At 43.1% G+C, this 17,434-nt stretch overlaps 1 protein-coding gene across 1 annotated transcript in view; it reads left to right on the forward strand.

The window, feature by feature from the left end:
• Positions 1-1,725: 1,725 nt before the first annotated feature.
• The window catches only part of PLCH1 (phospholipase C, eta 1), a 133,887-nt gene continuing 118,178 nt past the window's right edge, over positions 1,726-17,434 (forward strand). Inside the window, exons 1-2 of the mRNA XM_006897785.1 lie at positions 1,726-1,867; positions 8,830-9,073. Coding sequence (XP_006897847.1) covers positions 1,732-1,867; positions 8,830-9,073 — 380 coding nt within the window. The 5' untranslated portion in view covers positions 1,726-1,731. The remainder of the gene's footprint in view (positions 1,868-8,829; positions 9,074-17,434) is intronic.

The raw sequence follows: 17,434 nt of genomic DNA on the forward strand, positions 1-17,434 counted from the left end.
GGTGGCACATGACTTAAGTCTTAGGTTGAAACCCACGACAGGATGTGGAGGTCTGCTCCTGTTGACACACAGCCTTGGGCGCAGGAGACAGTTCTACTCAGCCCAACAGAGTAGCTGTGAATTAGAATCGACAAGACGCTCATGGACTGGCATTTTGGTCTTTCCTTTATTCACCGTCAATCAATACTCTCTTGTCTACATTCTCTGACTACTGGTGTATTTGGAAAGATACTGTACAACTTGTTAGAAAGTTAGAAAGAGGCCTCTTGGGGTGGAGAACCTGAAATCACCCATCTCCACCTTGAAATAGTTCAGCTGTTTCCATCTGAGGGGCCCTGCTGATAGAGTGCAGGCACCCTGTGGTGGACTTAATGTGCCTGGCCACCAGCTGAGGTGAGGGACTTGAGTAACAGTCTGCTCCCATAAAGAGCCTTGGAAACCTGGTGGAGAGACTGAGTGGGCAGCAGTGGGCTGGGTTTGGGTTTGATGGTACTGCAGGTTGGTGTGACTGCTAACCAGAGCATTGCATTTGATCCTGCCAGTTGCTCTGGAGGAGAAACACAAGGCAACGATTACAGCCTTGGGAAGCCTTCTGACCAGTTCTACTCTGTCCTGCATTGTTGCAATTGACAGCAATGGGTTTATGGGTGGGGATCTGAAAAGAGGAAGTAATGGTGGATCACAGATCAATGGTGATTGATTTTATAAGACACATTGTATGGACTGATTGACATTTTTACCAAGGGCACAGAAAGTGAGAGAAGAGTGGTTTCATGACCAAAACAAGAAAGAAAGCGCAAACCTAACAGATGCCTACTTTCAGCAAGCTTCATCTCAGAGCAAAGCATATGTGAATAGTGGATGACTTTGCCTTGGACCATAAAGGATTTGAATACTACCCACATTTAGTTTCCAAATTATTCCTTAGATGGAAGATCCCACTTCATCATTAAATGTTTTTATTTAGTTTTTAAAATGTAAATTTTTCTGATTACATAAAAATGTTAAAAACAAGTTTCAGATATATGCAAAAATACAATTATATAAGCCTACATTGAACCAGTATCCAGCTTGTCAACATTTTGCTAATCTTACTTCTGTCTTTATTGGAAAGCATTATACTTAGATGTTTATGCAATTGGCTATATATTCTCTCAGCTTCACACGGTGTCTGAAATCTTGCTTTATGAACATAACCCCAAATATCAAATGATCATCATTCTTACTAGGAAACAATATGGTACCCGTTAAAACAAAGGATAGTTCTACACGGTGCTAATGTGTTGTTTACCTTGAAATAGAATTTTATCTATTACTGAAGCTTTTTACTGTCATAATGTAAAGATTCATTTCTTTTATTCTTTTCCCCCCAGAGATCCTATACCAGTTTTTTAAGAATTTTTTAAAATTTATTTTTGGCAGACATGAAGTTTATCTGTAGGGGTTTTGGTTGGTTTTTTTAAATTGCAATTTTAATGAAAGTTTATAAAGAACTTGGATTTCCATTTATTCATTGTTGCACATGGATTTCTATTTATTCATTGTTGCTCATGGATTTCTATTTATTCGTTGTTGCACATTTTCTCCCTTCTGGCTCTGTTGGAGGCTGGTGGAGAATAGTGATAGACTGAAAAGAGGTTTTACCTGAAGAGAAGGGAGGGTCTAGACACTAACCCTGTGGACTGTGCAGTGGCTGAGCGTGTTCTGATCTCTCTTGCAGTTGAAAGATGCATGAGTGTGATGCAGTCCGGGACACAGATGATCAAGCTGAAGCGCGGCACCAAAGGACTCGTTCGCCTCTTTTACCTGGATGAGCACCGCACGCGTCTCCGGTGGCGCCCCTCCAGGAAGAGCGAGAAGGCAAAAAGTAACGCACCTTCTTAAGTCTTAGTCTCAGTAGACGCAGCACCACAGGAACGGTTGCTTTGGGTGAGATCTGTAGAAATTTCAGGTTCTCTGTATTTTTGGAAATTTTAGAGTCGATAGGGACAGTATAAGTGATGACGGTTTTTACTTTTTAAAATTTTAGAGAAAATGTAACTCTACAGATTTTCCCCCCTTATCTAGCAATGGTGAACACACTAATATTTTGTCATCTATTTTAGTTAGAATAAGCTATTTTATAGTATAATGCTTTTTAGTTCCCTGTAAAATATAAAGAAGAAAATAATAAAGTATCTGGACTTTAAAATGTATGTCCTATCTTTTAAAATGTATGTCCTATCTTGGGTATAGTTAACTGGTTGTTGTTGTTGTCGTTGTTGTTGTTGTTATGTACTGTCGAGTCCCCTGTGACTGATAGCGACCCTATGTACAACAGCCCTAAACTCTGCTCTATCCTGTGCCAATCGCACTGTCTCTGACACACCCATCCCGATTACCCCAGTCACTGAATCAATCCATCTCATTGAGGGTCTTCTCCTGTGCTGTCCCTCCACCCTCCAAGCATGATGTCCCTTTCCAAGGACTGGTTCCTCCTTGTAACATGTCCAAGTTAAATGATTAATGAATTTTAAAAAGCTATTTTGATGTTGTCCACTAAAATATCTTTTCTTCAAGTCCTAGCCCAGTATTTTCTCTCTGACCCCATTTATACGAGACATGTTATGGTTGTGTTGTCTTCTGAAATGTTTCTGCTCTTCCTGTTTTCCTGGTAAGCTGAACAACTCAGAGTCCGTTCATCTTGGGGTAGTCTACTGTAATGTTTCCTGGCCAGGCTTCTCATCACTCGTAGTGATTCTCTGCCTTTGTTTATTTAGATGCTTTCCGCTTCAACAGAAGACTTAGGAAATGAAGACTTCCATGATCAAATGTGTTGTTGTTGAAAGACCTGAACACTTACTTGTATAATTTTAGTCATTTCTCCAAGTTCATAGAGTTTCCCCAGGCAAGCTATTTCAGAAGTGGATGCCACCTCTGCTTCTAAGCTTGCTTTAAATGGGAGCTCCACCAAACTCTGTCTACCATGGGTAACCATTATCACATTTGACAAATTAGTGTCACAGTCTTCAGCATTACAGCAACCATGAGTTACCTCTGTACATCAAGTAGACAGACCAGGTCTATAACACTTAGAAGAATGACCAAAACCAATCAAATTTATTACTTCATATTTTAAGAAACTGGACAGGCATACCTCAAGAGTCAACAGTAGCTCCAGCTGTTTTCTTATGATTCTCTAGCTCTTCCCTGCTTTGTGTTGCAGCTTTATCTGTTCCAGATTTCATAGATCAACATGGCAGGGAAGTGGGAGAAGGTTTCCATCTTTTTTAGTGTTTCTCTTTTAGGGGAGAAGAACACTCTTCTAGAGCCTTCTATCATCCATACTCACGATGGATGGCCTCTTCTTTTTGTGTTTGGATTGGATTGTATTCTCACTCTTAAATCAGTTTTAGCCAAAAAGGTACCAAGTTACGACAATAGGCCTAGACTCATCAAAACTTGCCCTGGGGCTATGTGTAGTCATTTCTGTATGAGTCATGGGAGGTTTAGTTGATATTAGGAAAAAAATGAAGGTTCTGTCTTAAGGGCGAAAGGAAAGAGTTGATGGTGATAATCAATAATGTGTTTAACACTTCTGAATTGCAGGCGCCAGGGCGGTGAAACTTCATCCCACATTTTGGGCATATTATGAGGAGGAACCATCCCTGGAAATAGACATCATAGTTTGAGAAACAGAGGATTAGCGAGGGACAGGAGGACCTTCAAGGAGATGGGCTGAAACAGTGACTAAAACATCAGGTGTAAACACAGAACAATTGTGGAGAGGGTGCTGATTGGACATGGTTTCGATTGTTGTAGACGGAGTTGCTGTGAGTCAGAATGAGCTTGGTAGACCAAACAGCCATAAAGTACAGTGACTTCCTTGACCAAAGCAATTAGGGCTAGTCTGTAACCAAACACTACTAATTTCTTGTCTGTCTAACCTTTTCTTGTTATTCTCCACGAGCTCTCCAGCCCAGCACAAATGACCAGCAGTGTGCCCCATGTTTCTTTGACTTTATCCTTCATCCCCTGGGATGCCTGCCTGTTGCCTTTACCATCTCTAAGACCTGTGGTACCCTCACCATCGCAGCACTGTATTAACTCCTCTGTGAGGAGCAATCAATGTCTGCTGTGACGTTCAGTTGCCACTTTTCCCCCTTTAAAATTTCCATCTTTTTGTCCACATTTCTATTCTAACTTTAATGGAGTAATTAAGTCTTAAAAATCTCTCTCCTCCCACCTTCCTTAGGCTTTACTATATTTTATATTCGTTTAGTAGATATGCGATTAATATTTAGTTAGCTTGAAAACGCTGATTTCATTGACTGTAGTCCTGACTTGTTACCAGGGATGGTGTCAAATCATACAAATTGGCATTTTGAGGGGATTTGTTTCAAAGCACTTGACTCCTAAAAGGTAGAAGGTTCAAACATTCCCAAAGCAACTCAGGAGATGGGCTTGGTGACCAGCTTTCTAACGTGCACAGCTTGGAAACCTCTGGGGCACAGTTCTACTGTGTACATGGGGGTAGTTATGAGTCAGGTTGACGCCCCATGACAACTAACATCAACTTGCCAAGGGCAGAGGAAAAATGACAAGGACATAAACGGTTTCCAAATAATAATAGTTACTGTCTCTGAAAGCTTCATATGTTCTGTGCCAGAGGACTCTTACAACTTACACATAGTACTTATACTATTTGCAACTGAGTATATGACAGTTGTAATAATTATTAGATTGTGGTAGTTTTCCCCCCAGCAGTCCTGGTGACGCAATGGTTAAATGCTCAACTGTTAACCAAAATTTAGTAGGTGAACCTACCCAGTAACTCTACAAAAGAAAGACCTATATCTGCTCCCCTAAATATTATTGTTACTGTTGTTGTTAGGCTCCATCAAGTTGAGGACAGATCATAGTGACTCTGTGAACAACAGATCTGAATCCTGTCCTATCCTGTGCCATCCTCACAATCTCTGACACACGCAAGCCTGTTCCAGCAGGCCCAGTGCCAATCCATCTCATTGGCTATCTTCTTATCTTTCATTGACTCTCTCTGCCGTTCCAAGCATGACTTCCCTCTCCAAGGAATAGCCAACCTCTCCTGGCAACGTCTCCCACATATGAGAGACAAAGCTTCCCCGTCGTTGACTCCAGTGAGCACTCTGACTGCACTTTTTCCAAGACATACCTCTTCACTCCCTTGGCCATCCGTGGGATATTCAGTGCTCTCCTCCAACACCACAGCTCAATGGCATCAGTTCTTCCCCTGTCGTTCTGATTCATGGCCCAGCTCTCAGATGCATAGCACATGATTGAAAAGACCATGGCCTGAGTCAGGCACACCTTAGTCTTCAAACTGACTAACCCAGCTATCATTGCTCTTGAGTACTTTGGAGAGGTCCCCTGACAGTGAACTTGCCCAAAGCATTATGTCTCCTGACCTCCTGACTGCAGGAAACCCCATGGAGCACTCCTCCTCTGTCTTCTAGGGTGCTAGGGAGTCAGGGTTCACTCTGTGACACTGGATATAGCATGACATCTTTCCATATAACATAAAGATATGTGCCCGAGTTCATTTATTACAGTCTGCCACCCATCCATCTACAGCATACCTGACCCCATTGCCACAGGTACTGTGTCAATCCATCTCATCCAGGGGCCTCCTCATTATGCTGATTTTCTACCTTCCAAGCATGACGCCCTTCTCCAAGCACTGGCCCCTCCTGACAACATGCCTGCAGTATGTGAGGTGGAGTTTCACCAGGCTTGCCTACAGAGAACACCTGGCTTCTTCCAGATCAAACCAGTGAGGACAGGAGTGTTGGAGATGGTGAGGCTGGCTCAGGACAGGGAAGAATTGGTCTTGGAGTCACTATGACTTCTACTTGATTGACGTTATGTCACATAACAACAACACAACAACAACCATCTGTTAGATACCCTTTGTGGTATGATTCTCAACTTTACAGATGAAGAAATTGAGGTTTAGCTTTGTCAAAAAAGTGTGTAGACCATACACCTCGAGTAAGAGGTTGTTGTTGTTTGGTGCCGTCGAGTCGTAGACGACTCACAGTGACCCTATGAACCAACGGCCTGAGCACTGTTCATACATAGAGTTTCTGGAGACAAGCCATTTCGGAAGTGGATGCCGCTCCTGTTTCCAGGCTTGTTTTAGTCGGGAAGCTCCAGCCAACACTGTCCACCATGGGTACCCGTTACCACGATTGACACATCACTGTCACAGGCTTCAGCATCACAGCAACCACGAGTTACTTCTGTACAGCAACGCACAGACCAGTGCTATACCACCTAGAAGAATGTTTGACAGGAAGACAATTTGAACCTGGGCCGAGGGCCGCAGATGAAAATCACCCACCTTCGGCTTGGTAGCATAACTTCCTTTCCACTAGGCCAACGTAGCTCTCTATTTGTAGTAGCAGAGGGAATTCAATATAGAGTCAGCTCCAGAGACTGCACTTGTACATATACGTTTGGATTGAGACTGTGATCTCAGTAACCAGAAAGTAGCTTGGATTTAAATCTAAAGTTTACAGTTCACTAGCTGTGAACTCTGACTTGTTCTTGGTCTTGTGCTGCCAACTCAAAGGCAGGCAGTTCTAATCCACCAGCTGTTTCATAGGACAAAGATGGACACTCCCCTCCTGTGTGATTTACAGTCTCTGAAAACCCACTGGAGGGTCAGCTATGAGTTGGTTCCAACTTGATGGTACATAATAGCACCACAAACAACTTCTTAGCGTCTGCCACATGGTTCAAGCTTACACATAATTTCTATTGCCTAATAATTTTCAGCTTTGAGCTGTGGTGCTGGAGAAGAGTATTGAGAATACCATGGACTGCTAGGAAAACAAACAGATTTGTCCTGGAAAGGGTTAAACTGGGTGGCTCCTTGGAGGCAAGGATTCTGAGGCTCCGTCTAACATACTTTGGACATGTTGTGAGGAGAGACCGGTCCTTGGAGCAGGACATCATGCTTGGGAGGGTGGAGGGACAGCGCAGGAGAGGAAGGCCCTCTATGAGGTGGACTGATTCAGTGACTGGGATAATTGGGATGGGTGTGTCAGAGACAGTGCGATTGGCACAGGACAGAGCGGAGTTTAGGGCTGTTGTACATAGGGTCGCTATGAGTCGCAGGCAACTCGACGGCACATAACAACAACAACAATAATAATTTCAGTGTAATTCTGCCTCTTCTACCTTGGGCTTCTTCCAGCTACTGTTGCACTGAATTGTTCTTTCTCTTTTTGTTCTGTAACTCAGGCAAGGCAGCTGGAATCTAGCTGGCCTACTTTGACCGTGGAACTCACAAGTTTTGTGCAGCTTGCCCTGAGAATAAGGAATGGCACAGCTGGCATTTAAATCTAGGGCTCCACACAATTTTTCCATTTTTGAGGATTATTTTCTCCTGGCCTTATAGGGATTTCCTGTCCCTATTAGAAAATTCCATGGGTTTGGTTTCCTAAAATGCATTTGGTTTGTTTTTTTAAAAAATAATTTTAATGAACATTTACAGAGAATTTGGATTTCCATTCCTTCATTGCTGGACTTCTCTCCCTGCCCAGCCCTCTCCCCGCACCCCCCAGTTCGCTCCTCTCTTTCAAAAGTAAAAGAAAGACTTCCTCCCTGGTACGCAATCCCCCCGCACCCCTCCCACCACCCCAAGTACTGGGTAAATTGTGTATACTGCACCGAAACAGATGAGGAAGTGAATAATTTAAAAGCGATGTATGATAGGGTATTATGGTTATCACAAGAGTCCACAATTAAGGTTGCATAGTGGAATGTACATTTGTTTTAAACTTCAGTATCCATATTTGGAAAGACGTCTTAGATGATGTGTGAAAACACATAGGATAAGTGGTGACGTTGAATGCTCACTTAACCTTGATCTATGGAATCCCAGTAATGTCATTAATAGCTATTGTCATATGAACATAGAGTGTATGAACAATAGCTCAGACCTTCGCCCTATCCCGCCACGTCTTCACAATTTCTGCCATGTTCAAGCCCATTGTTGGAGTCACCATGGCAATAAATTTGTATAATCTTTAAACTGGACAAATCAAACCTATTTGCTTTCTCCCTTTATTAAACAGCGTCCTTCTCCACTCTTATTTGCACAACTGTTTCCAGAATGATTGAGTTCCTTCCCTTTTACGTTTGGCCCACTTACGACCCCTGCTGCCTTTAAGTAGAGGTCCTCGGCAGCATCCGTATCGGTGGGAGAGCCTGGAGGGAGCTCCACTGCTAAAACGAAGGCCAGGCCTCTCCGGTGGATCGAATCCCCCAGCAGCTCCATGGGAGAAAGATGGGCAGTCTCTGCCTGTGCAATTTACAGCCTCCAACAGCCCACGGAGGGTCACCTGTGAGTCTGCCCCACCTGGCAACGAGCTTGAGTTTGCAAGCTCATCAAAAAATCAGGCCAGAAAGCCACACTGAAATGTGAAAGTCTGCTCCTGATATTTCAGTGTTTTTCCTCCATCACTATGTCAACAATAAATGAGACATGTCTTCTCCCTATTGCTTGTCCTGGTAGGCAGAGTTCTGGTTTGTCCTTAAATTGCACCACATCCTGCTTGGAAATCTGGCCGGACATGTCAAGACTGCCCGGGCAGGTCAGGTGCTATGAGCAGCTGGATGCCGGCACTAAACGATCGGACTTATGTTTTACATTTGAATTTAAAACCATGACTTGCAGATGACGAATTTCTTCATGCATCTTTTTTTTTTTTTCTTTTAAAGGTATTTTTTGCTTTTTCTTTCCCCTAAGCTGTGCAGATATCATCGCCGGCCATGTAATTTTGTATTTTGCTTCCCTCGCAGTAATTATCGATTCCATTTACAAAGTCACTGAGGGTCGGCAGTCGGAAATATTCCACCGGCAAGCCGAGGGGAACTTTGACCCCAGCTGCTGCTTCACCATCTACCATGGCAACCACATGGAGTCCCTGGACCTCATCACCTCCAATCCCGAGGAGGCCCGCACCTGGATCACAGGCCTCAAGTACCTCATGGCTGGCATCAGTGATGAAGACTCCCTCGCCAAAAGGCAGAGGACTCACGACCAATATCCTCTCTAGGATGTGAACTTTGAGTGTGAAGTTAAGATAATTTAGACTGTCCGTCACTTTCCCCGTGATGTTGAGGCTTGGGGCTACTCACCATTCTCTTTCTTTACTACTAGTGACCTTCTCTCTTCTTCACATAAATCAGTATGGATGTTTAGGGAACTCTGATGGGAGGTGAACTGCTAACTCAATGGTCCTCCTTTTGTGGTGGTTTGAAGGCACCTATGAGTACCCGGGACAGGGAAATCTGTGCCATTTACAGCCTAGAAAACTACTGCTGGTTTAGCCAGGAGTTGATCCCAATTCAACAGCAAAGAGAGAGAAAGAAAGAGAGGGGAGGGGGAGAGACAGGGAGAGAGAAAGAGAGGGGAGAGGGAGAGAGAGAGAAGAGAGTAGAGAAAAAGAGGAAAGGAGAAAGAGGGAGGGAGAGGGAGAGGGGAGGGAGGGAGGGAGGGAGGGATAGGGATAGGGATAGGGGAGAGAGAGAGAAAGAGAAAGAATATGTTAAGAAACGTGAGTTTAAATGTACTCATGGGCAGACTGTATGTAAGGAGATTAGGTGTAGTGCCACAATTAGTACCCTAACATTTCTAAGAGAAATGAAGCACGTATTAAATATGATTGTCTTGTACATTGTAGGAAAAACCATGAGCAAGAATTTTGAGTTAAAGAAAATTTTTAAAACTATTTGTAATAAAGACAGAGTAGTGAAAAAGATATTTTTTTGTGTTCTGATATGGAAAACATAATGTGTTTATGTTATGTTTATACACAATGTTACTTAAGAACAGAATTTGCTCTTTATAGATTACTAGAGTCTCTGAGTCTCACAGTCGATTACATGTGTTCTTATGGTGCTATCGTGCTGACATGATGAACGTGCTTGACTCTCAAGGCACTTTTCCTAACAAGCGTGAGCTGGACATCCAACGTTCTTCTCTAGCTTCGATTTCCCTATCTGTAAAGAGAGGTATTAGAGTAATGGAGTACTTTGCTTTCTTTTCACGTTTTGGATGACTTTCAGAGCATGCAGCCTTGTCTGTGTAGGGAGTGGTTATTGTTGTTGGTGTGTACTTCCAGTCAGAACTGCCCTGTAGCTGACCCTTCAGCAGGTTTGGGGGCGCAGGAAGTCTCACAGAAAGAGGTTGCCCATCTTTCTCCCGTGGAGTAGCTGGTACGTTGGAACCTTGTGCCTTGGGGATTGCAGACAGCTTCTCACCTCCAGGCCCCCAGAGCTGCCTAGGAGGAGAGCAGTGAGGAGAAGTACTGCTGCTTTATTCACATGGGATTGCAGGCCGCCTTTCACTCCCAGGAGTGATGATAAGTTTGTGGTGCTTTTTAAGTAATAGTGAGCTCTGGGGGCCTTGTGGGTAAAGAGTTGAACTTGCCAACTGAAAGGCAGGCATTTCAAACGTCCCAGCTTCTCCAAGGGGGAAAGATGGACAGTGTCCTCTTGTGTGATTCCGAGCCTCTGAAAACCTCCTGGAGGGTCAGCTATGAGTTGGTTCTAACTTGATGGCAATGCATTTTTCTTTTGGTTTGTTTTTATTTTGTTTTAAAAAGTCCATAGAGAGGGTGAAACCAGGCTGCTCTTTGGAGGCAAGGATTCTGTGGTTTTTTTATTTTATTTTATTATTTTTGTGTGCGTGTACCGTCAAATCAGATCTGACTGGTACAGGAGGATATTGTCCCTCCTTACTCGGCAGAGCATCTGGTGGATTCGAACCGTGCGCCTCTGGGATTGTAGTTGCAGCTCCTTGCCACTAGGCCACCAGAACTCCCCTGGAGGCAAGGATTCTGAAGCTTCCTCTGTCATATTTTGGCCATGTTGAAAGACATCATGTTTGGGAGGGTGTAGGGACAGTGCAAGAGAGGAAGACCCTGGATGGGATGGATTGACTCAGTGCCCAGTAATAATGCAGGTAGGTGTGTCAGAGACAATAAGGTTGGCACAGGATAAAGCAGGGTTCAGAGCTGTTGTACATAGGGTCTCTGTGAGTCACAAGTGACTCGGCGTCACATAACAACAACAGCAAACAATTGCAGGGAATGAAGTTAAAGGTCAATGGTTCAATCCCACCATCTATCTGCTCCCTGGGAGAAAGATGTAGCAGTCTGTTTCTGTAAATACTGGCAGCCTTGGAGGCCATGGGAGGGCAGTTCTGTGCTGTCCTATAGTATTGCTGTGAATTATAATCAACTCAACAGCAAGCCTGAAGGAAGGAAATTGGTGAGCAGAGTAAAGTATCCTATTCAGAAGTGTGATGATCTGAACTGATGAGCCTTGATGCTTTCATGGATAGCACAGCATGCGGATAAATGCAACTGGGATTTAGGAATGAACAAACACAGCCATCAGAGATAATGATCAGTGCTGCATTTTGTTAGTTTGAGTCTTAACTCTTTCATGTTTGGCAAAAAGAAAACAAAAATACCAAAGGTAAACCAGTAAAAATCTTTCTCTTTTAAGTAACAGAAAACCAGTTCAGCAGTGTCTGAAATAATGAAGAATATTTTCTCATAAACAATAGGTTGGTTAGTTCAGGACTCACTGATCTCATCTTCTGCTGTTCTTAGCAGCTGGGCTTGGTCATTCAAGTTGGCTATTGTGTTAAAGAGAGCTACAGCTACAGGTGAAAAGAGGAGAAACTCCCAGCAGTGAGGGCACCAGTGTCCCGGCAGTGAGCCATGCCAGTGTCCCAGCAGTGAGGGCACAATTGTCCCTGTAGTGAAGGCACCAGGGTCCTAGCAGTGAGGGGTGACAGTGTCAGAGCAGTGAGGGGCGTCAGGGTCCCAGCAGTGAGGGGTGCCAGTTTCCAGCAGTGAGATACACTACTAAGCCAAGTTTCTTCTCACAAATCCCTTTCTTTCAAAAGATCAAAGTAAACCTTCCCGAAACCCTCAGAGATCACCCTCCTCTTCGGCCAGAATTGCTATTGCTAAAACCTATCCCTGGTCAGAGACATGAATGAATACAGTCAGATTTTGAATTCACTTATCCTGTATGCTCTTAAAAACAAAAGACTCTCCAAAAAGTCTTTGTTTATGTGTTGCATCTATTGATATTCATTTATTAGAAATTAAATCTGATAGTTTAAAAAATAAAAGCAAATCCATTGCCACCGAGTTGGCTTCAGCTCATAGTGACTCTGTTGGTGTTCGAAGCTCTGAGAGGAGACTTTTGGTTCTCCCCAGGACCAACTGGGGGCTTCAAGATCCCAATGTGTGGTTAGCATACTGATACATCACCTACACATAGTTACACACTTTGCTACCTAATATCTGTAATGTAAAAGAGTCATTATTAAAATCCAAACAAGTTAATGAAAGGAGTAGTGTTGTTTCACTTTTCCATATGTTCCTTTGATGTCTGGCTTGATAGAACACAAATGTATTCTCATATTAACATTGTTTTCACTTAGTTAAGATGTGTTGTTTGAAGCACCTGAAGAAAACATATCCTTTTATAAGATACATGGTTGGGAAAGGGAAGACACTTATTGCAGGAATCCCAGGTCATAGAGGAAGGCTGGTCAAGATTCATCTCTCCCTTCAGTCCTCAGCCTCTGTTACAGCGTATGGCCCATAGAGAACTCAGTGAAATTGAGGATCCTTTATCAAGAAGAAAAGAAAGCAGAGGCCAAGGAGAAACAGTCAATTCCAGGTGCTGCTGTTCTTCCTCGGTTACCTGGGATCCATCCACACACCCCCTAACCTTTAGCTGTGTATGTCTCTTTCATAGTCCTCAAAATAGGCCAGCGAAAGAAATGGACACCACACAGAAGCCTCTCTTTTATTTATTCACTGACAGTTTTTGAACCTGATTTGTTAGTACATGATGACTGGAATTGGAAAGTGTTGCTATTTGAACTATTGAGGTTGGCAGCTAAGGGACTCCACGTTCTAAAAATATGCCGCATAGAAAGCCTGTATATTCCAGGGCTGCACAGGAAAACAGTTCTACAAGAAATAAAACATAGCTGATGTTTGTGTCAGTGAAAGAGAGAGAGAGAGGAAAAAAAGAGGAATGAGGAAAGTAATGAATAGTAGAGAAGAATCCAATGTTTAAAAAAAATAGGGAGTTATGTTGGGTCAGGGAACCGGCTAGTCCTTTTACATAACCTCTTACTAACAGAATGGCATCCTTGAGTGAACATACATTTAATTACATTAATTGAGGAGAACAGATTTGGGATGTTTATTATTATCAGATTTCACATAGGACCGAACAGCTCATCTGTGAATGCATAATGAGGATAATGAATCTTAAACAGTCGTGTGAGAAAATCTACCCAGTGTCTAGTGATCTGTTTCTGCATCTATGGCCAGACTGGGTGGAGGTGACACGCTCATGTCTGCTGGAAACAGTGTGATGTTGTGGTGAAGGATTTAGACTCTAGAGCTGGGGCTCTTGGGGTCCAGTTCCAACTCCACCATTCAAAGTATAATTCTAACTAAGTAAATCCTTAGAGTCTTGATGGTGATGATGACAGTATTCATGACTATTTTAGAGTTGTGTCTGTGTATTGACAGATACACACACTTACATATAGATGTTGGTAGATACACACACGCACGACCTCAGCTGTCCTAGCAGGCAAAGGTGAAGTTTGGCCCCTGGCCTCAGAGCTTTTTCTCGAGAAGTCATTCTCTCCATCTTCATCCTCTTCCTGCTGTGTCACTTCTGGTTCACGGTGACCCTGTGAGTGTATTGGAGTAGAACTCAGTTCTGGCTTTTCAGTGGCTGATTTCTCAGAAGAATAGTTCAGACTTTGTTTCAAGGTGTCTCTGGGAGGACTTGAAATGTTCACTTTTCCATTACCCCGTGAGCATTCATGTTCCCTCTTTTGACCCTGTGGCAATGATTACTTTGAGAAAGGCTTTAGGCAGTCCCTGATATACATTGCTTGGTTTTGTGCCTTTCTTCTAAATAAGGCACCATCAAACTGTAGCTAGCAGAAAAAAAAACCAAATCGAGTCTGCTGCTTATTTTGAGTACGGACGCTTGCATGAGTAAATAGTTGGGGAAAAAAGAAAAATAAGAATAACATTATGTGGAATGTGAAAATGATGTGATAGTAAAATGTCAGTGTCCAGAGCAATCCAGGGAATCATTGATTTTCCTAGTCTCTCTCTTCCAGGCTCTGCCTATTGGTCAGGATGGACCCTTGGAAATCAGAGAGAACTTGCCTGCCAGAAAAACATGAAGAAAGCCCAGGAGGTTAGCAAGGGAAAAAGAAAAGAGGACAGCTTGACTGCCTCTCAGAGAAAGCGGAGGGATTCTGAGATCACGCAACAGAAGCAGAAGGCAGCTAAGGAGAAGAAGTCTTTACAGACCCGAGAAAAATGGTTTTCTGGCTAATTTGGAAAACCTGGGTGTTCCTGCCAACGAGGTGTATCATACACTCTAAAATCAAGATTTTGTAGAGTCAACAGTCATTACGTATGCTATCATTAATCCTTAGAAATCATCTATTTTAAACTTTACCTTTTGTTGATTAAGTGGGATGCTTTAGAACTCCTCTCTGAAAAAGAAAACATCAACCATGCATGTAATAAAGAAAGAAAAAGAAAAGTTTCATTGTAGTCCAGCCCTGCTTATTCATTTTTGAGCTGTCAATGGCTGCTTTCACATGACCGTGGAGAACTTAGGCTGTTGGATCCAAGAGCAAATGGCCTGCAAACCCCAAGATATGTACTGTCGAGTTCTTTATAGAAAAAGTTCTGCTACCTCTACATGAAATAATAGGAGTCAATGCTTTACATTCTTCTAGAGTTTCTTAAGAGCTTATTCTAGCAGGGAAACGCAGCTCATTCTATACGCTTGACCAATGGACGGGCCTCCTTTATCAGGGTAGGCTGTCTTCTTCAACTGAGAGTGCAGCTTGGGGAGGAACGCAGCCTGAAGCAGTGAAAGCTTGGTCAAATCAGTTTAATCAACCCTGGTGATCAGTGGAGTGACAGATGTTGCACCCATGTCGCTCCCACATCCTAACTTGTGGATAGAAAAGAATACTTTTCACTCGGTTTCTACTCTTCTAGTTTTTCCTCTGCAGACTGTCTCTTTCATCTTCTGAAGATTATCATGTATATGAATATGGATCGTTATTTTAGGGCTTTCCTTGGCTCACATAAGCTTTAGGATATTAGGTCTTTTGTCTGCAACTGAATCTTATATTGTGCACCTGTTCACTGGGAAAGAATGTGTTCTCCTGTCATAGACTCCTTGACCTGGAAGTCATTTCAAGGTTGTCTAGTTCTGTTTTCTGACACTAGAGATGAAGAAAAGGGAGCCCCCCAAGAGATGACACGAATGACTCAGTGTTACAGGCACAGCTCAATGGTTGAATCAAAACTGAACTCTAATTTCCTAGACACAACTCAGCTGCTGGCTCTTCTGCCTCGCAACCCTCACCTCCTGCTCCATCAGCTGTAAAGGCCAGCTGTGAGCTGATGTGGACACTCTTGCAGACACCGGTACATTTGGAAGGGTTTATGTCTGGAGAGTGTGCTCATTCATGGGGTGCGGGGTTCTGCCTCTCCTCTGGATAACCCTTCAAGAGGCTTTGATAAACGGTTCTGGAATAAGAGACGTTTGGAAGAACTTAGTGCTGTTGTGTGCTCATTTTAGTACGTCTCTGAATGCCAGCCGTATGGGGCACAGAGCAGTCTCTGTAGAAGTGAAGCTTACTGAGTGGGCATGTCGGCCCAGAAAAACAAAACGAAACACAATTGAGAGCCGGGTTGTTATTGTTGTTATGTGCCGTCAAGTCGCTTACGACTCATAGCGACCCTGTGTACAACAGCTCTAAACTCTGCTTTGTCCTGTGCCAATCTCATTGCCTCCGACACAATCATCCCAATTGCCCCAGTCACCAAATCAATCCATCTCCCAGAGGGCCTTCCCCTCCTGTGCCTGCCCTCCACGCTCCGAAGCATGATGTCCCTCTCCAAGGACCGGTCTCTCCTTAAAACACGACCAAAGTATGTCAGGCGAAGCCTCAGAATCCTTGCCTCCAAGGAGCAGCCTGGTTTAACCCTCTCCAGGATGAATCTGTTTGTTCTCTTAGCAGTCCATGGCACCTTCAGCACTCTTCTCCAACACCAAAGCTCAAAAGCATCAATTCTCCTTCTATCCTCCTTGGTCATTGTCCAGCTCTGATGCATAACAAGTGATTGCAAAGACCATGGCCTGTGAGCCGGGTAATGAATAATAATTGGTGTCTTTCATTCATCCCGTCCTTCAGCTCTGGAACTGTGATCCTAATTGAACTCTCCCCAAGTCAAGCGAACTTGGAAGAACTGGCCTGGTTATTTGAAAAATTTTTAAAAGGAACAACAACAACAACAAGTGTGAAAGGAGGTATTTACAATCTTAAGATCACCTTTATTTACCAAATTTAAAAGGATTAAAAGACTTGTTCTGGTTGCTTTTATTTTCCAAGATAGTCTCTTATAAACTCAATTTGACTCACGTGAGAAAGGGGAAAGTGTCATTGTTACCACTGAGACTTTAGTTAATATTCTGATTTAAAAGGAAAATCATTCCATTTCCTGTCACAAGCTTGATAAGCAAATGCTGTTTGTTGACCTTCATCCCTGTGTTGTACTCCTATTGTTGCAGGACTTGATGTTTTGTTTTTTAAATTAATTTTAATGAAAAAATTACAGAGACTTAGGGCTTCCAGTCATTCATTGTTGCACTTTTCTCCCTACCAACCCCTCCTCCCCAATTCACTCTTCTCCTTGACAAGAAAAAGAGAAAGTTTTCTCTTCTCTTTGAAAGGTAAAAGAAAAAACTCTTTCATTGTTATGCAGTCCCACCCTGCAAGTTGATTCCAATATGCAGCCTTCACTCGGGACTTCTGTAATGACAAGAAGACCCATTCATATTTCCCTTTTAGACAGATCTCTCTCTCTCTCTCTCATCTGTTTCAATGCAGTATACATCATTCCTCCCCTCCTTTTCTGTCTTCCCTCAACCCCGGTGTCAGTCCCATTTTACAAGAGTGGCCCTATGCAATATTTGCCAAGACTTGATTTTAAGCCTGTATCTTTTATTTATTTCGATTCTCTGTTCTCTCCCCCTTCCCCGTCATTTTGATTCTTCCTTCTGCATTACCTTTCAGACTTTGATACTCACTTTGGTTTTCTAAGTAAATGCACAGTTACTGTGTTCTGTGACTGACCTAGTTAACATTCCCCAGTGATGACGAATCACCCTTTTTATTACCCTCCTCTGCTTTCTCAGTAGGTAGAACAAATAACCCAAGGCATAGCTCACTGAAGGTCTTTCAAAATCCCTGTTCATTTGATGCTAACCTGTTTTATCTAGTCAGCATGATATTGTCTTTTTTTTT

This window comes from Elephantulus edwardii, unplaced genomic scaffold, assembly GCF_000299155.1.
Source record: "Elephantulus edwardii isolate Elephantulus edwardi_28Jun2011 unplaced genomic scaffold, EleEdw1.0 scaffold00215, whole genome shotgun sequence".
In the NCBI taxonomy this organism is placed as follows: Eukaryota; Metazoa; Chordata; class Mammalia; order Macroscelidea; family Macroscelididae; genus Elephantulus; species Elephantulus edwardii.